The sequence below is a fragment of the Bufo gargarizans genome, chromosome 1 (assembly GCF_014858855.1).
Source record: "Bufo gargarizans isolate SCDJY-AF-19 chromosome 1, ASM1485885v1, whole genome shotgun sequence".
Taxonomy (NCBI): Eukaryota; Metazoa; Chordata; class Amphibia; order Anura; family Bufonidae; genus Bufo; species Bufo gargarizans.
The window spans coordinates 188,187,962-188,208,327 of NC_058080.1; the positions used below are offsets into that span (position 1 = coordinate 188,187,962).

At 43.9% G+C, this 20,366-nt stretch overlaps 1 protein-coding gene across 1 annotated transcript in view; it reads right to left on the minus strand.

Moving 5' to 3' along the window:
* MMAA (metabolism of cobalamin associated A) overlaps nt 1-20,366 on the minus strand; it is a 38,059-nt gene that overhangs the window by 16,553 nt on the left and 1,140 nt on the right. Inside the window, exons 2-5 of the mRNA XM_044301050.1 lie at nt 18,815-19,281; nt 15,214-15,336; nt 12,503-12,673; nt 1,698-1,783 (exon numbers count right to left, since the gene is read on the minus strand). Of these exons, the coding sequence (XP_044156985.1) occupies nt 1,698-1,783; nt 12,503-12,673; nt 15,214-15,336; nt 18,815-19,187 (753 nt within the window). The 5' untranslated portion in view covers nt 19,188-19,281. The remainder of the gene's footprint in view (nt 1-1,697; nt 1,784-12,502; nt 12,674-15,213; nt 15,337-18,814; nt 19,282-20,366) is intronic.

Here is a 20,366-nt window from a genome sequence, read left to right on the forward strand (position 1 = left end):
TTTTGAGGCTGGCAGTGGCAATGTCTTATCCAGCAGCACGTAAGTGTCCTTTGGAGCTTGAAGCTCCCTTACATGTCGCTGCTGCAGGAGAGGAGGGACTGAGATCGCTGAGAGAGACAGCTTCCTTCACGTGCAGGCGACGGATGAAAGCGCTAAGAGAGACAAGTCCCGGTGCCTGCATGTGGAGGGACCTGTCTCTTTCAGCACTAGCTGCAGCAGGGTGTCTCTCATATGAGGTCAGAGTAGACACACCCTGCTGCAGCTAGTGCAGTTACGGTACATTCAATTATATAGGTCACCCCTACACTTCAACAGGCATAAGAGCCTTCAAAAGCCCCAAAGCTGCCAAAACAACTAAACATCTCCCACAATTTCATTGTGGGGGAAGCCATTCTGTCGCCAGGAACAGAACACTCCTGGTAAGTGACTGCTCAGATACCTTGATACCATCTCGGCGGGGGAGGAGAAGGTATAGGTGTATTATGCTTATCCTATACCTCCCTCCCTGGTGAAGCAAGTCCCCCACTCGATGTATCATTGCTATACCTTTTAATTTATTTATTTTTTTATATTACATTGCCACACCATCATTATTTACTTGTCCTAATATCTCATAATTGACCATAAGTCCTCAAAGTTCTGTTGTTGAATAATTTGTATCATTCTGACTCAATATAATCCACCTCATTGTTTACACCGCTCTCCTGTCGCCCCTGCGTCCTCTTTTTTTCTTTCCCCCCTCTGATACCATCTGAGCTTTCAAGGGAAACACACGCACACCTATCTTTTCCCCATTCTTGCGCTTCCTGGCAGGGGTCCAGACAGCGGGCGTCCGCGGTCCGTATTTGGACCGTGGTCTGCCAGTTGAGTACCCCTGCCCTATGGAATCTATCTAGGAAAACATTACAGAAAACAACTAATTCCACACATAATGGACTCCCTCCAGTTGGGGAGACGTACGGGGACGGACTTTGCCTGAATGTATGTTCTCTCTTTGTACATTATACAAACAAGCCAACACCTGGTTCCAATCTGCGGCACACATTTCAGTTCCTCCATGATTGCAACAGGAAGGCAGAGGAGAAGGCAGGAGCCTCGATAATCCAGATGAAGGTCTAAAGCATGGGCTTGATTTGCATACTCACTTGTACAGCGTCTGTGACTTACAGTGATTTAAAAGATCATTTCCAAACTAATGCCACATAAAACTTCCTGTGCACTACAGGAAGCAGACAGAGGTGAACGCTAATGCAAATTACAAGTCATCGAGCCTAACTCACATGGAACCTAAGTGATTGCTCCCATATGGTCAGCTTTCTGGAGCAAAAGCAGCTGATTTATATTCCTTGGCTAACCCGCTGGATAAATATTTAAAGAGGAGACAACAGAGAGAATTTATTAGAACCAATGCAGATTAACAACATTGCTACAGGATATGTTCTATTTTTTTTCTTGGTAATGTAATATATAGTAAACCCTGTACGATAATAAAAGAGAGGCGCATTCTTTAGTACAGTGTTTCCCAACCAGTGTGCCTCCAGCTGTTGCAAAACTACAACTCCCAGCATGCCCGCACAGCCAAAGGCTGTCCAGGCATGCTGGGAGTTGTAGTTTTGCAACAGCTGGAGGCACACTGGTTGGGAAACACGGCTTTAGTAAATGTCGGGATTCCCTATAAATGAAAAGTAGTAATATACCTGCAACTCATCGCCCCCTGCTGGTGGCAGCATCAACACAAACATGTCAACCATGTCAGCCACTGCAAACTCTGATTGCCCCACTCCTGCAGGATGACAAAATACAACAATAAATGTCAAGATTCTTGGTTTGTGTACAGGGCACACAGGAAACTCATCTGCAAGATGCTCAGATCATACATTAGAGGAGTAGATAAGGGGTAAGTAAAAGAGGTAGCATAATAGATGAAGATTAGTAGAGTGAGGATAGAGGAAAGTTATCGAGCACCCTAGAGAGGTGGTAATGAGGTAATGAAGACGAGAAAGTCAAGTAATAAAATATATATAAATATATATATATATATATATATATATATTGAGAGAGAGAGAGAGAAAGAGAGATACACTGAATATATATATATATATATATATATATATATATATATATATATATATACACACACACACACACACATATACAGGGAGTGCAGAATTATTAGGCAAGTTGTATTTTTGAGGATTAATTTTATTATTGAACAACAACCATGTTCTCAATGAACCCAAAAAACTCATTAATATCAAAGCTGAATATTTTTGGAAGTAGTTTTTAGTTTGTTTTTAGGTTTAGCTATTTTAGGGGGATATCTGTGTGTGCAGGTGACTATTACTGTGCATAATTATTAGGCAACTTAGCAAAAAACAAATATATACCCATTTCAATTATTTATTTTTACCAGTGAAACCAATATAACATCTCAACATTCACAAATATACATTTCTGACATTCAAAAACAAAACAAAAACAAATCAGTGACCAATATAGCCACCTTTCTGTGTTCTGTGTTTTGATCTGTTCACCATCAACATTGCGTGCAGCAGCAACCACAGCCTCCCAGACACTGTTCAGAGAGGTGTACTGTTTTCCCTCCTTGTAAATCTCACATTTGATGATGGACCACAGGTTCTCAATGGGGTTCAGATCAGGTGAACAAGGAGGCCATGTCATTAGATTTTCTTCTTTTATATCCTTTCTTGCCAGCCACGCTGTGGAGTACTTGGACGTGTGTGATGGAGCATTGTCCTGCATGAAAATCATGTTTTTCTTGAAGGATGCAGACTTCTTCCTGTACCACTGCTTGAAGAAGGTGTCTTCCAGAAACTGGCAGTAGGACTGGGAGTTGAGCTTGACTCCATCCTCAACCCGAAAAGGCCCCACAAGCTCATCTTTGATGATACCAGCCCAAACCAGTACTCCACCTCCACCTTGCTGGCGTCTGAGTCGGACTGGAGCTCTCTGCCCTTTACCAATCCAGCCACGGGCCCATCCATCTGGCCCATCAAGACTCACTCTCATTTCATCAGTCCATAAAACCTTAGAAAAATCAGTCTTGAGATATTTCTTGGCCCAGTCTTGATGTTTCAGCTTGTGTGTCTTGTTCAGTGGTGGTCGTCTTTCAGCCTTTCTTACCTTGGCCATGTCTCTGAGTATTGCACACCTTGTGCTTTTGGGCACTCCAGTGATGTTGCAGCTCTGAAATATGGCCAAACTGGTGGCAAGTGGCATCTTGGCAGCTGCACGCTTGACTTTTCTCAGTTCATGGGCAGTTATTTTGCGCCTTGGTTTGTCCACACGCTTCTTGCGACCCTGTTGACTATTTTGAATGAAACGCTTGATTGTTCGATGATCACGCTTCAGAAGCTTTGCAATTTTAAGAGTGCTGCATCCCTCTGCAAGATATCTCACTATTTTTGACTTTTCTGAGCCTGTCAAGTCCTTCTTTTGACCCATTTTGCCAAAGAAAAGGAAGTTGCCTAATAATTATGCACACCTGATATAGGGTGTTGATGTCATTAGACCACACCCCTTCTCATTACAGAGATGCACATCACCTAATATGCTTAATTGGTAGTAGGCTTTCGAGCCTATACAGCTTGGAGTAAGACAACATGCATAAAGAGGATGATGTGGTCAAAATACTCATTTGCCTAATAATTCTGCACTCCCTGTATATACACACACGTATATGTATTAGTGTTGTCCTGTGTTGGTTTGTAACAGAAATACTCCCACCATGTGGTTGGATGACCACATGACACACTAAGGCATTTCACCGCAGTCAGGGTGGTCCAGCAGTGCCAGACCTCCCTGACAGCTTCCTTAATGATCTGACACAGCACTTTCAGCAAAAGAGGTGTGCGTCTGCACACTTCTCTCTCTCTCCCTGCCTGACACCAATCTGTATGATCAGTGCAGGCAGGAGGGTGCACAGTCTTGAAGAACACAGCCATCTCCATGCTGAAAAGTCCTCAGATACAGTGAAAGGAGAAAAAAAACCTCTGATCACTGAAAGCTAAAAGAACTTTTTATGATGTCATGAGTCGGAGGGGCCAGAACCAGGAAGAGAAAACTATGGTGTAATTGCAGAGAAATGAGATATTTTAATAAAAATAATAAAGTGTATCTGAGAGAAAGATTTATATGCAGCAGAGTGGTGTTTTTAGGTGTCTATAGCATTTAGCAGGCTGTGTTTGTCACGGCGTGTATGCAAATGTGGTGTGCATGTATACGTCAGCTGTGTTACAGATATGTATTTGTCATGGGGTGTATGCACATGTGCTGTGTTTGTAAGTCAGCCGTGTAGAAGAGCTGTGTTTGTCAGGTGTGTATGAAGCAGTGCTGTATGTGTGTAAGTTACTGACCTTGAGCCCTCCACTTGATTAAACCACCAGGGAAGGTTTAATAAGTTGAAATTATTTTCTTTCTTATTTTCTGCTGTCTAAACCTGGGGTGCGTCTTATAGTCTGGAAGATAAGGTATATATGTGGGCCAACAGATGGGGACTTGACACCTAATTGTTTATACTGTTGACATTGTGTCTTGCAATCAGGTAATGATCAGCCGGCACTCTGTTCAGGAAGCGTGGTTCACGTGTCCGTGATAACAATCCCACATGTATTGGAAGAAAAGACCGGCACTTACTTAGTCTTCTGCGAATTGAATATTTTAATCGTCACATATAATGCAATTCTGTGACGCGCGTTTCGGCTTTTGAGCCAAAACGCGCGTCACAGAATTGCATTATATGTGACGATTAAAATATTCAATTTGCAGAAGACTAAGTGAGTGCCGGTCTTTTCTTCCAATTGTGTCTTGCACTCACCAACCAGGGGAAGGGGGAAAACGATGCTGTGCCAACCACTCACCAGTGTAGCGGAGAGCAGCTCCTTTTACACTCACAGTCAGTGCCCATGTTGAAGCACTGTACAGGACTGTACAGCATGGTGTGAGTGGTACCAGGCGGGGGACTCCACTATGTCTTGTACTCATGAGTGTAGCAGAAGCTACTGCTGCACTAACTTATGTGTCTGGCTCAGCTTCTCCTGCTTCACCAACCTGTGGGTGGCCGCTACTGCCGCATTAAGTGCCCACATGGAGGCGCTGTACAGGAATGTACAGCGTGATGTAAGCGCTAGCAAGCACAAGGGGGTCAATGTTTAGCAGTTCCTGCTGCCCAAGCAAGGGGTGGGGGATATGCACAACATTGTGCTTGGTTAGCTGTGAAGAGGCTGCATTGCTCAATGCGGCCTCAAACATATGATCGGTGGGGTTCCTAGAGTCAGGCCGCCGCTGATCTAATATTGATGAGCTATCATGAGGATAGAATATCACTATAGGAGTCACGGAAAACCTCTTTAGGAAACCCAACCAAACACATGGTGCAATACCACAGTTTGTGAATAGAATACTGTAAAACCAATCATTACATGAAAAGACAGAGGGAGAAGTCTGAATGACCACGAAAAGTTAATTTCCAAATAAATTGCAATAAGCCTCAAGACCAAAATATAATGGAACCCAGTCAGCCCTGAGCCAGTGGCTTCACCAGTGACAATAAACACTTATTGGATGACACCACTAAGATATATATTAGAATTATTGATTTTTGTTCCTGTAGTTAACATGGTTGTTGAAAAGACCAATGCAAAATGCTGGGAACTCTCATCGTCTACACGGAAATGAGACTTTCTATATTACTCAGCACATCAGGGAAGCTGTGAAGGTGAAGAATGTCATTCTCGTGATCTAACTTCCCAAAATCAAGAGCACTCAGAGAAGCTGATGGCATACAATCTACCAAAACCCGAAACTGACCTTCTACTGATAGTCTAAAAACTGTGAAGAGAAAATAAATAAAAATCTGCAGTTGGTGCTAAGACAATGATGGGCCTGAAAGACAAATCTCAAAATGTGTGTGAAAAATATATGCAATCTTAAGTCAAACCTGGAGATAATAATAATTGAAGAAAAAAATAGTTTGATGGCCTAACAGTCCTTTTACATGGACAATCAAGGGCAACATATGCATGAGGTTTGTATGTTCCGCCTGTGTTTGCCTGGTTTACCTCTGGGTAATCCAGTTCCTCCTGCACTCCAAAGACATAATGGTAAGGTATTCAGATTGTAAACTCCATTGGGGACATCAAGTGATGACAATATCTGTTAAGTGCTGCAGAACATGCTGGCGCTATATACACCAAGAAGGACAAGCTCTAAAGTTATGAAAATTAAGGAAGTAACAGGTGTCGCTAAAATCTGCAGATTATCAAGTTTTCAAGCACCTAGCTCCAATCCGTAGCATATAGGAGGGGCATAAAAGACATCCAGCTGCAGGTGTTCCACTGAGCTCATGCTACCACTCTCAAATGCTTTCATGGTACACAGCAAGATTGCAATGGAGGTCTATCTTCTTCAGCAATAAGTTCCCTTTTTGTCTCAGGCACAATGATAGCTAGAGACTAGAGTCTGGAGACAACGTTGTTAAAACCATGAAGAGGCCTTTACAAGTGAATGTCACACCAGTCCTACTCCTGGAATTATGGTGTGGCATAATGCCAGACCCCTCAAGTCTTTATATTTTAGGTATACTAACAACTCATTGTTACATTGATTTGGTCGTGGAACCAGTAGTACGGCCATTTCTCCAAAGTGCACCAGCAACCATATGTTTTGTTTCCATTTTCATAATTTGCATATTATTAATTGATCCTGTGATTTCCTTAATTCTACGACTTTTCCTGGTGTTGCAATTTCAATGTTGAGGAGTAGAAATAGGTAATAAATAGGTAAAATAAGTGAAACTAAGATTTAGTCTTACCGGTAAATGGTTTTCCAGGAGTCCGACATGACAGCACCACTGGAGGATGTCCTATTGATCTCTGTAGGGACAGGAAACTAGAGAGATTAAAAGGCCCCTCCCCAACTCTCCAGTGTTTTCCAAATTACTACACTGGATAGAATCCAACTTATTTATTTGAACTCACAATGTTTAAAATCACATTGATCCATAAAGTCAGAACAAAAAGAAATAAGGCGGGGTAATACCGGGTGCTGTCATGTCGGACTCCTAGAAAACTATTTACTGGTAAGACAATCTTAGTTTCCAAAACATCCCTCCATGACAGCACTACTGGAGAACTATCAAATTAGACAGAACTAGGGGGGACTTTCCATCCAAATGCCTGATCTTGGTTGGCTAGTATGTCTAGCCTATAATGTTTAGCGAATGTAAGAAAACTAGACCAAGTATCTGCCTTCCAAATTTGATCAACACAGGCCTTTTCTCTGCCCACGAGGCGGCCATGATCCTGGTCCAATGGGCTTTCACAGTCAAAGGGCAGGATACATCCTGAAGTCTGTAGGATTCCATGATTGTCTCTTTAATCCATCTAGCCAAGGTCTGTTTTGAGGCCTTGCTGCCTCTGTTCCTTCCACCGAACTGAATAAAAAGATTAGCAGATTTTCTCCAGGATTCTGTTCTCTGAAGATATGCCAGGATTATTCTTCTGACGTCTAGACAATGGAAATGCTCCTCCTGCAGCTTTTTGGGGGAGGCACAAAAGGAAGGAAGAATTAGTTCTTGTTTTCTATGAAAAGGAGAGACCACCTTTGGTAAGAAAGACTGATCCAGCATTAGTATTATACGGTCGTCTAAGATCTTCAAGTATGGTTCAGCAATCGACAAGGCTTGAATCTCTCCTATTTTACGGGCCATAGTTATAGCTACCAAGAACAAGGCTTTGAGGGACAAAAGCTTATAAGATATATGTTCTACTGGTTCAAATGGTGTATTACAAAGGGCATTTAGGACTACATTTAAATCCTAGACACTGCCTTTACAAATCTTTTTATCCATCTATGTTCAGCCAGCGGAGTGTCCAGAGAACAGGCTAATGCCGAAATCTGAACTTTTAGGGTACTAGGTTTTAGTCCCATATCAAATCCCATCTGAAGAAAATCCAGAATGTTACCTATTGAGGGGAAAGCATTATCTGGATGATTAAGAGACAACCAGGATTTAAACTTCTTCCAAATCTTTTTGTATATGGCGAAGTTACTGATTTACGACTGTTCTGTAAAGTCGCCAATATCTCATCTCTAGAGGTTCTGAATTTGAGATGGTTTTCAAGCTGCTCTAGCCAAAGGTTCATTGCTCTGGCTACTGATGTGGCAACAATATTTGTGTTCCTACGATTTCTTTAATAATCCATCTATCTAACGATCCATCAGATCCTTCATCTGAGATGAGTCTTCAAAGGGAACCATAGTTTTCTTTGTCACCTTTGCTACTTGAATGTAGACTTCAGGGATTTCTTCCCATAATGTTGTCTCTTCTAGATTGAATAGAAGTCTGCATTTAAATTCACGCGGTTAATACAGTTACTTTTCTGCATCTTCCCACTCCTCCTTTATTAATTCTTTAAAATTTGAGTTTACTGGAAAGAGTTTCTTCTTTTCCGCTCTCAGGCCCCCGAACATCTCATCCTGAATAGTCCGGGCCTGTTCCTCATCTTCTAGCGCCATAGTTTGTCTTACTGCAGTTAGAAGGGGATCGAGATCCTCGCAGGAAAAGAGGTACCTCCTCGGTTCTTCCTAAAAGGATGAAGGGAAACACTGATCATCTTCCTCCAATTTTTCCTCTAAATAACATAAGCCATCGTCTTCAGAGTCGGAACCCATTTGAACCCTGGGTCTCTTAGACGGTGGCGGAGAGGGGACTGGGGATGGAACCAGGTTAGACACAGACGCCTGAACTTCCTCTCAAGTCTGACAAAAAAGAAGGCTGCTCCTCTTTAAGAACTTTTGGAAGGCACTCAGGTCATAATTGTTTGTCTTTTAGAACAGGTCGCACACTTTCTAGCCTTCTTTTTTGTTTCTACATGGGACTTGTGTCCTTTCTCTTTCTCAACCTAAAGAGAGCAGAGAGAGAACAAGAGATTCCTATAGTCCATACATTATGCCGGACAAACAGGACAGGGAAAGTAACTTACATAACCCTGGGCAGGGGAATCTGTACTAGCCTCATGCTTTCCAGATACCTGGACCTCCATGATGCACAGTTTGAACCCCTCAGCTGCTGTCATATAAATGGACTTACCCAGGTCCACCCTCCGCCGTTGCACCGCTCCTCCTCTTCCTGGGGGACCCATTCCATGGAAGAGTCGACCCCCATGAAAGGCCTTACTAAATCAAGGCCTCCAGCATGCAACAACGGGCGTCGCCATCTTCTTCCAGCGCATGCGCCCGCACTTCCGGTCACGTGACCTGATCGGCAATCGCGTGCACAGACGCGAGCCCAGAGGAGCCGCAGCCGAGCCCAGAGCTTCCTTAGCAGAAGCGGTATCGACTTCCCCGATACCGCAGCTTCCTCCACAGAGATGATGCAGGAGTTTTAGATCGGACCCTTCACCAAGCTCCCTACAGGTATCGGGGAAGAGCTAGGGGACCCCTACCCAGAGGCGTGCTAGCTTAGGCTACCGGAGACTGTGAGGAGGCATAAATCCCCCAACTCACCCTAAGCCTTCTTTTCCTAAATAGGGTACTTCTCCTCTTCATCCCTAAGCAGGGACTCCTTCTCTGCTCCCTATCCCTGTAGGGACAGGAAGAACACTGGAGAGTGGGGGCGGGGAGGGGCCTTTTAATCTCTCTTGCTTCCTGTCCGTACAGAGATCAATAGGACATCCTCCAGTGGTGCTGTCATGGAGGGACGTCCTGGAAAATATGCTTCTCAAGGTCAGGTCCACTGTAGTAATTAGTAAGAAGTGTAAATAATCCCTTAAAGGGGTTGTCCTTCTGGACTTTAATTGTTCCCACCACCGTGTTGCACCTACTAAAAAAATTATACTTACCTGCTTCCCGCTACTGCATTCCAGTTCCCTTCAGCTGGCTTCTGGTTCCAAGGAAGCTCTCATCTCCATAGTCTTCTGTATTGTTGTCCTCAGGACAGTGATACAGATGGATGCTGCATGGCAGGGGAGAGGTGTCTCCCTTCCCCATTCCTCTGATAGGCTGCAGGCACTAGGCCTGCAGTCTATTAGAGGCCGATGCAGGCGGCCGGGACACAGGCCGGAAGAGGCCTGCATCACATCGCTGCCAGCCTGATGGATCTAAGTATGCAAGTTTTTTTTTTTTATATGGTAAAATACAGGAGAGGAGCTCTATGGGGGCACGTCTTACTGGCACATGATTGGGGGGGGGAGGGCACTTCTTACTGGCACATGATTGGGGGGGCATCTATGGGGGCACTTCTTACTGGCACATTATTGGGTGCACCTATAGGGGCACTTTTTACTGGCACATTAGGTTGCACTATGGGGGCACTTCTTCCTGGCACATTATTGGGGGGCACTTTTTACTGGCACATTATTGGGTGGCACTATGGGGGCACTTCTTACTGGCACATTATTGGGGGCATCTACTGAGGCCACAAAGAAAGGGTATTTTATATGGGGGGCACTATAGGGGAAGGGGAACACTATGGGGGCATCTACTGAGGCCACAAAGAAGGGGTATTTTATATAGAGGGCTCTGTATTGGGGCATTTTATACTGGGACATATTATGATGGGTACTATGGGGAAAGGGAGTACTATAGGGTCATCGACTAAGAAGGAGTATTTTATACTTGCAAATTATGGGGGACACTGATGGGATCTACTGGGGCCCCCTCCGCTCCGCCAATAGGATAAATTTGGTTATTCCCAGGATCCACTTAAAATCATTTGGTGCACAGGCATTTTCCTATGCAGCCACTACTCTGTGGAACTCACTCCCACAATCAGTGCGAAGGGCCCCTTCTGTGGACAGCTTTAAGATAAGGCTAAAAACCCACCTATTTTCCTGAGCCTTAGAGACTGCAGAATACAGGGTCACAGCGCTTTGAGTCCCCAGGGGCACTATTTGCTGGGCTCAGTTATTTTAGGACACTGCGTGCCAATAATCTTTGAAGTGCACTATCTGGGTGGTACTAGTATTATCAGGGTAGTTTATCTGTTTCTGAAGTATAATATTGGGGAGCACAGCATTGGGGGTGGTAGGATGATTTGTCCAGGAGATGGGAGAATGATGGAAAAGTAGTAAACTAATGTTTTTTTTGTCAAACTGCAAAGACAAGAAATGGCTGCAAAATGGTGGTTTGGTCTGAAAGGAGAAGATGAGAAAAGAGAACATCTACATAAAATGAGACGTCACTGGATGTAAGAGGTATGTGGCGCTGTATTACCTGTATGTTCTGTAGTGATATATGTAATGTTAGGAGGGAAGGGGTTAAGTTGAAAATTTGGTATGGGAGGGGGTTGCTTTTTTAATTTTCGCCTGAGGCCGCAGAAAGGCTAGGTGCACCCCTGGATGGGGTCACATGTACCGCTGCAGTCAATGATTTTATTTTTACTGTGCTATTTGAGACCTTTTTTGTGGGGCAAGTTGGAGATTTTGTAGGCATTATTTTGGGGGTGCACATAAGTTAGTGCTAAATATTTATGATATTTTTTTTATATAAAAGCAAAAGAAAGCATGTCCACCATCGTATTTTATTCTGTTTCTTATAAAAAAAAATGTATTGTATTCGATTATTTATTATATCCAGCAAACCCCAATGAGGAGGCTGGCAAAAAAGTGATAAGCGTTGCCCCATCCATTTGTCATTGCTTTGATCAGCACTGTAGGGTTTAATCATGGTGATGTCACGGTCCCTTCTGTGACAAATGTCAAGAGATCAAGGAGACTGGCGGAGCGTGGAGGAATCTAACAGCCTCTTTAATTACTCTTTATTCAGTGTTTGTTTGTGACCTCACCCCCTGTTTCAGGTGTAGCTTAGTACTCATTACTATACCCTATTTAGTGTTGCCCCACCTTTCTGACTGTGCGGTAGATAGCATTATTTGGGTTTGGCTGAGCTGGTGTGAGGTTGTCTCTACAGAACGTCTCATCCGTCACTACAGAATTTAAATCTTGCGTTTGTTTGTGTTTTGTTACTAGGCCTCAGGGAGACGCCTGTTCCTTAATCGGGGAAGGAACGGGGGGCCTCAGCCCTAACAATATTCTTAGGGCTCTCTAGGGTCTTCAGGGTCCTAGGTTATGGGCATTTCTACCTTCAAGGGGTTCCCATACAGTTAGGAGTCAGGGCCAGGAGTAGGGTTACTAGGAGGTGACCTTTTCCTGTCTCTAGTATTGAGGCCTAGTGGCTTTCCCTTTCCCTCCTGGTTGTCAGTTTGGCATTTCCTCCTAATCCTCATCCGTGACAGGTGATCACAGATTGGTATCAAAGTGTTGGCAGTGGCTAATATCAGTAAAGAGACAGAGGAAGTGAGGAGAACTGGAATGCTGTGAGAGGATGATGGTTGTTTTGGATAGTGGTACAGTAGCAGTAGACCATGATTATTTGCAGTGAGAGGAAGCGTTTAAATATCGTTATTGCCATAAGAAATCCAGCATGGTTAATATGATTATACCCTTGTCAACAGCAAGTTAGCTATAAATTTGGTCCTTACCTACAGTTTCCACAAGGACAATGTCATAGCCTCCACTCTCGCACAGTAGAATGGCTTCATTAGTTGTCCTGGTGACTCCTCCCAAGGTCCCCCTGGTTGGAGAGGGCCTAATGTAAGCATTCATATCTCTAGACAGCTCGGTCATTCTGGTTTTATCTCCAAGAAGGGAACCTAAAATCCACATGAAAAGGATTTCATGAACTTTAGCACTGCAGCTCCAGCCTACCTGCCCACCTACCTGTCATCCCAATACAGTATGAAGATCAATTTTTCCGATAACTGAAAAATGAAAACACTTTTTTTTTTCAAATATAGTTATTTTTCTAGAAAAGCTGGTTGTATAGAGGCTATAATACCTCCTAGAGACGCTTTCATTCAGCCATCCTTGACTTCTAAGGCCAAATCTGGCAATAAATACGGGGTTAGGTCCATCATTCCTGTAATTCTGCAAGACAGGGCAGGTTTACCAGAAAGTTGGGTAACAAAGTCTATGGGACTTGTGGGGAAAACCACCTTCCCCCACCCCAAAAAAATATCTAAGAAATATCATGACCCTCTTAATTATTGCTATGTATGAATGAGGATATTTTGGCAGCAGGACTACACTGAAACCTAACGCTGGAATGTAAACAACAATAGAAAACTACAGAACCACAAGACGTGTCACGACAAAGACACAATGAAATACAGCTTCAGATTTTTTTTTTTATTACTGGTGCTGCAACTTCCCTTGTAGATACGTCTAATTTTCCCCAATTGTTTTTGTTGACTCCTTCTTTGGAAGGTCCTGGATATGTAGTCTGCGTTAGTCAATGCAGAAATACACACAGGGGCATAGCTAAAGGTTCATGGGCCCTGGTGCAAGAATTCATCTTGGGCCCCCCTTCCCTCAGTGCTTTATGGCAAGGGGCAGAGGAGCACATAGACTTCCTGCTGCCTGAGACAAAAATTTAAACCAACCAAATTCTTGACCTAACCTCTTCCCTCCAGCCAGAGGACTAACTTGAAGATTATCGGCCCCAGTGCCCCCTCAGGCTCTTGGGCCCAGTAGCGACTGCTGCCTCTGCACCCCCTATAGCTACGCCCCTGAATACACACCATATGAAGTTATGACTTACCTTTTTGTTGCCTGGTAGGTAGGGACACTATAGAAACTAACTGATATCCACAGCAAGGGGTATAAACAGTACAAAGATATACCCCGGCACACACATTCAAGACATCGTAGATTTGGCGCAGAACTCAGTACAAGCTTATTATTCTTATACATTATTGTTTCTGACCTGCCTCCAAATATCTTGTACTTTGGGCAAAAGGGAGGCTGCATTTCACAGAATATCACTGCACACAAAACCTTGTATAGCTTGTTACACTGCCTATAAATGGCTTTGTCTGGCAGTGGGGGCAGGTTACTAATAAAGGGGACCTAAACCTTTGGTGATGTCATGATGGTGCAGCAGCGATTCTCTCTGCACTGATGAGTTTACCTGCTCTGCTCGGTGTTTCCAGAGTGCGAAGTATGGATCCCATATATTTTCTGTGGATCCATACTCAATCTGTGTGTAGACGGTGCAGCCCGGCTGTGGGGTCCGGATGCAGGACCCGCAGGTGGATAACCGCTACAGGTCCAGCCTGGCAAACAAAGGGGACCTTTGGTGAAATCATGATCGTGCAGCAGCACTTCTCAGAGCGATATGCACTGTTGGGTTTCCTCGGCTCTACTCAGCATTCCCAGCATGAGTACGGAAACACAGCACTTCGCACTCTGGAAACACCGAGCAGAGCAGGTAAACTCATCAGTGCAGAGAGAATTGCTGCTGCACCATCATGACATCACCAAAGGTTTAGGTCCCCTTTAATAGTAACCTGCCCCCACGGCCAGGCAAAACTGTTTATAGTCAGCGTAACAATCTATACAAGGTTTTGTGTGCAGCGATATTCTATGAAATGCAGCCTCTCTTTTCCCCCAAATTGAAGTTAGGAGAACGCAGGAATATGACCCACCAGGGTGCCGCTGGGATGTGAAGTGATAACCATGTGTCATAGGTGGGGCATCCCTTGCTTGAAGTTACTAGATACTTGGGCCTATGGTCTCCTAGATGGCGATACAACATGTATAAAGTCTCCTTTTCAACCATATTTATGTCTGAACTTATGGCCACAAAACAGGATACAATAGGGCTGAAAACTCCTGACAAAACACTTCAAATTTAAACGTTTAATGAATATGGACACAATCTGGACTTAGCACTATATTTTACAAGTATTTCAATACAGCCTTAAGGTAGCGCTAAACTGTTCCGGTAGAGAAAACAGCATGCTGGAGTTCATCGCATCCGGCATAGCTTGAAAATAGATTTCCCTGCTGAAGCCCATTGACTATAATGGGGCCTGGCAGGTATCCAGGCCTGTTTCCCTTATTTGTGTCGGACAAAAACTGCTTCTTGCAGCTGTATTTGTCCAGCCGAGTCTCGCCACTAATGCCGGAAACAGGCCGGTTGCTACGCCTGGCGGTTACGGCATTTTCCAGATGCTATAATCTCGAGCAGGCTGTTCCTGTCACAGTTTAGTGCTAGTGTGAACAAGAACACGCTGTATTTATAGTGCTACTGCTTCGCCAAATAGCGATACATACCACTCCTAGGGTCAAACTTTATTTACATTTTACAATCAATGAGCAGCACCTGAAAAAGAAAAATCCTTCAACTTACCACCACTGGTGCTGGAAGAAGGGTCAACAGCTAAAACCGCAACTTTATGGCCCTCTCCGGTCAGCATTTTACCAAAGTATTCAATAAACGTGGACTTTCCAGCACCTGGAGGGCCGGACAGACCTGAGGCCAAGATGATAAGAAACAAAATGAACTTGGTATACACATCAGCACACAGTTACTGAGAAATGGAGAAAGACATGAAGAGCTCGGCAACAGTTCCTTCACTGGACTCAAAGGGGGGATTTATCACGCTTGAACTCCAGAAATAATTCTGCCTTCTAAGAGTCACAAAACAGGGCCTTCACAATTTTTTGAGGTCACTTGAACAAAATGTTTTCCTTTTGCATTTTTATACACTCACTCTAGACTTGAATGGAAAAGTGGTTGTGGTTAGCTATGTCAATGAGTTTCACTCCAGATTTATCACTGCAACAAAAAGTCAATTTTTTCTGTCCAGTAGTGTGATGGTGTAGAAACTGGAGTAGCATTTCTAGACAAATGGTTAGGTTTAAAGAGGACCTTTCATGGGTCCAGATTTGATTAAGTAAGTAGCAGGACATTTAGGGCATACATGGGGGATGTCCCTGCACATACTATTATTTATGGGCGCCACTCCGGCCCCCATTACCTTGTCCTATGCTGTATGCTAATCACTAGCATCAGAACACCAGGCAGGAGACATCAGCTTCTCTCCTGGATCGTTCCTTCTCCCTGCCTGTAGCGCTGTCCAATCGCAGCGCAGAGCGTCACAGCAGGGGAGAAATAAAAACTCGCCTGCTCCCTGTGACGCTCTGCGCTGCGATTGGACAGCGCTACAGCCAGGGAGAAGGAACATCCAGGGAGAGAAGCTGATGTCTCATGCCTGGTGTTCCGATGCTAGTGATTAGCATACAGCACGGGACAAGGTAACGGGGACCAGAGCGGCGCCCAGAAATAATAGTAAGTGCAGGGACATCCCCCATGTATGCCCTAAATGTCCTGCTACTTAGTTAAGTCCGAACCCATAAAAGGTCCTCTTTAAAGATGCACCAAATGTAACAAATAACGTGACATTTGATAAATTTGGCTCAAAATACTCCAACAAAGACTCAGGCAAACCTGACTTCAGATATGCCCCTCATGACAAATTTCTCCATAGTATCAACTATGTCTACAAACCAGAAGATGTACAAGTCAGGCCTGGTTACCAGCGCCCAGTGTGTTATTTAGCCAGAGTGTCAGCTATTGTAGAAGAAAATGCATATTAAAGGGAACATAGTGTTTGAGCTGCAGGGAGCATGTTATAGAGCAGGAGGAGAGGAGCAGATTGATATCTAGTTTTGATATGCAGTATTGAAAAATATAGGAATATTGGGAGCAAATTGTTTTATAAAGGGCCACCTTTAGTCTACTCAACCAATAACATCTCATAAGTGAGGAGTAATACTGAATGAAGTTTTTGTTAGATATGCACTAATACAACGAAAGTAGAAAAGTGTAATGAAAAACACATTATACATAGCAGAGAACCCTAAGGCTGGTTTCACACGGGCGTTGCGGGAAAATGTGCGGGTGCGTTGCGGGAACACGCGCGATTTTTCTGCGCGAGTGCAAAACATTGTAATGCGTTTTGCACTCACGTGAGAAAAATCACGCATGTTTGGTACCCGAACTTATTCACAGAAGTTCGGGCTTGGGATCGGTGTTCTGTAGATTTAGATTGTATTATTTTCCCTTATAACATGGTTATAAGGGAAAATAATAGCATTCTGAATACAGAATGCATAGTACAATAGCGCTGGAGGGGTTAAAAAAAAATGTAAAAAAATGTAACTCACCTTAATCCACTTGATCGCGCAGCCGGCATCTCCTTCTGTCTTCATCTTAGCTGTGTGCAGTAACAGGACCTGTGGTGACGTCACTCCGGTCATCACATGATCTTTTACCATGGTGATGGATCATGTGATGACCGGAGTGACGTCACCACAGGTCCTGTTCCTCCACACAGCTAAGATGAAGACAGAAGGAGATGCCGGCATCGCGATCAAGTGGACTAAGGTGAGTTACATTATTTTATTTTATTTTTTAACCCCTCCAGCGCTATTTTACTATGCATTCTGTATTCAGAATGCTATTATTTTCCCTTATAACCATGTTATAAGGGAAAATAATAATGATCGGTTCTCCATCCCGATCGTCTCCTAGCAACCGTGCGTGAAAATCGCACCGCATCCGCACTTGCTTGTGATTTTCACGCAACCCCATTTATTTCTATGGGGCCTGCGTTACGTGCAAAACGCACAAAAAAGAGAATGCTGCGATTTTCACACAACGCATAGGTGATGCGTGAAAATCACAGCTCATGTGAACAGCCCCATAGAAATGAATGGGTCGGGATTCAGTGCGGGTGCAATGCGTTCACCTCACGCATTGCACCCGCGCGGAATACTCGCCCGTGTGATAGGGGCCTAATAGATGATGCCCATCTCTGGTAACACTAACTCCTAGCAATAATTTATGCAAAATGCTGTAAAATACAACTCAGTGGCTAAACAGGCAGATTATCTATTATTTAAATAGGACATTTCTACAGGTGTTTAAAAAATGGCAGCAAGCACTCTGTTGGCATCTGCGATTTGCGGACACATACGATCATGTGCATGGGGCCTAAAGGAATTTAATTGATTTAGTCGTGAGACCAGACATCTAATTGGGTACATGATAAACCTATATGGCCCACACAAAAAATATGGTGAAAAGCTGTTCCATGTAAAATCCCGTCAAAAAAATAAGGGGGTCACAGCCTCCAACTGGTGAAGATAAAGTTCAGTCTAGGGAGGCGTCAAGGCATCTTTACTGTAATATCTGTAAATCTGTGGAATAGTCTACCTCAGGATGCGGTAGGAACAGGCTTGGATGATTTCTTAGAACAGTATAATCTTAAAAGACATCTGTCAGCAGATTTGTACCTATGACACTGGCTGACCTGTTACATGTGCACTTGGCAGCTGAAGGCATCTATGTTGGTCCCATGTTCATATGTGCCCGCAACGCTGAGAAAAACAATGTTTTATTATATGTAAATGAGCCTCTAAGAGCAATGGAGGCATTGCCATTATACCTAGAGGCTCTGCTCTCTTGCAACTGCTGTGTCCTCTGCACTTTGACAGCACCAGACAGTGAAAATGTCATCACGCCTGGTCCTGACTTCTCCTAAAGTCAAAGTGGAGAGGACGTGGCAGTTGTAGAAAGCGCAGAGCTTCTAGGAGTAATGGTAACGCCCCCGTTGCTCCTAGAGGCTGATTTGCATATATTACAGCTTCATTTTTCTCAGCAATGTGGTCACATATGAACATGGGACCAACATAGATGCCTTCAGCTGCCAAGTGCACATGTAACAGGTCAGCCAGTGTCATAGGTACAAGGACAGATGCCCTTAATAATGCTCATGAAAATGGGTAGAATTCTGGTTCCCACACGTCCTTCCCTTCATCCACATCCCCTCCCATCTTTTTGTTGAACTTGATGGATAGGTCTTTTTTCAACCGTACCACATAAGATTGATAACACGCAAACCGAATGGCTGATCATAAATGTAAGCACAGAACACAACACTGACCCACTCTAAACGCTAGAGGTTTTCCGTTCTTTAATCGCTCCTGTTCCCGGTGATGGGATAGTACCTTCTGCAACAGTATTTGGGCTATCTGCCTTTTCCGCAGATGAGTAGACTCGATTAGTGTTATGGCTTCAGCCAGGCAGGCTCTTTGTCCATTTACTAGACCTCCATAAATGTTATTCAGCAGTCTCTGTTCTTTCCCCGCTAGAGGCTCGCCTTCTGGCTGTGATATGGCGGAAATACACACGGTCCTTCTAGAACCAAAACAGTCTCTTTGGGACGGACATTGTTCAGGGCCTGGTCTCTGTGAAGATGCTAGCAGCAAAGCAGTCCTATGTAACGTTCGGAGCTGGCAAAAGGCTAACCCGGACATATTAGCAACTTGCTCTTTGAGAGTCTGATCATGAACTAGATGACAACTCTCCACGAGAAGAATGGACAGGGATCTCCTCAGATGAGCTCTTCAGCTGTAAATGCAAATCAAAAAGCAGCGTCATTAAAATACTGGCTGAAAACGTTACTAATCACTGATCACATAATAATCTAATAATGACGATGAAACTAGGTAGAGGAGATACACAGAAATTGGAAGCTGTGATATCATCAAAAGAAGGCATATGATCTGTTGGTAGTAACCATGTTTCTGAGAGGTCAAATGTGGTATGTGCCATCAAGACTCAAGGCAAAGGAGAGCATCAGAGCATGAACTGCTCCGATGCTTAAGTCAGGAGGGCTGCTTGGGTGAAAATGGAGGTATGTCCGGGTTCAGCTCTGAACCCGGACAACCCCTTTAAGTACTATTCACACAGCTAGATAAACAGTTAACCCTTTGTGACAGAAAGGCTCAATATTTTTAATAAAGACCAATAAAAAAAAAAGATTTTTAGACAAAAATGAGTAAAATGCAATCATAAAGAAATTGCTCTTGAAGGTGTACATAACCTTTAGGAATCACAAGATTATTTTTGCGTCACCCATTCTCACTGTTACAACCTCATCAAGTCTGTGTAAAGCCTTGGCTCTCGTTCACATTTGGCAGATTTGGTGAATGAAGTCGCTCTGCATCATGCATATGGATTTCAGCAGGGACAGGGGACAGTCGTAGACATTTGTGCAGCACATCTTCTGCATATAAACTTAAAGGGATAGTCTAGTTTAATGAAAATTATGACCCATCCTCAGGATGGGTCATCAATATCAGATCAGTGGGGGTCTGACTCCCGGCGCCCCATAATAATACTGTACCGCCGCTACAACGGTGACAGTGTGCATGTAAATACTGCAGCACTTGCACAGGCAACAAATCTTCTTCAGAAAGCTGATCTATAGGGCTGACAGGAGTCAGACGCCCACCCATCCAGTGGATAGGTCATCAATATCATGAGACTGGACTTAAGACGGCCATACGCATCAGATAAATGTCGACCAAACCCGCCAATGTGTATGGGGATCTCCCGACTCTCCCCGACAGCAAATATTGGAGGAAATAAAGATAAGGCAATTGGATTTCAACTGCCCAGTCCTTGAGTAGTCAGGATGGAAGATATGCCAC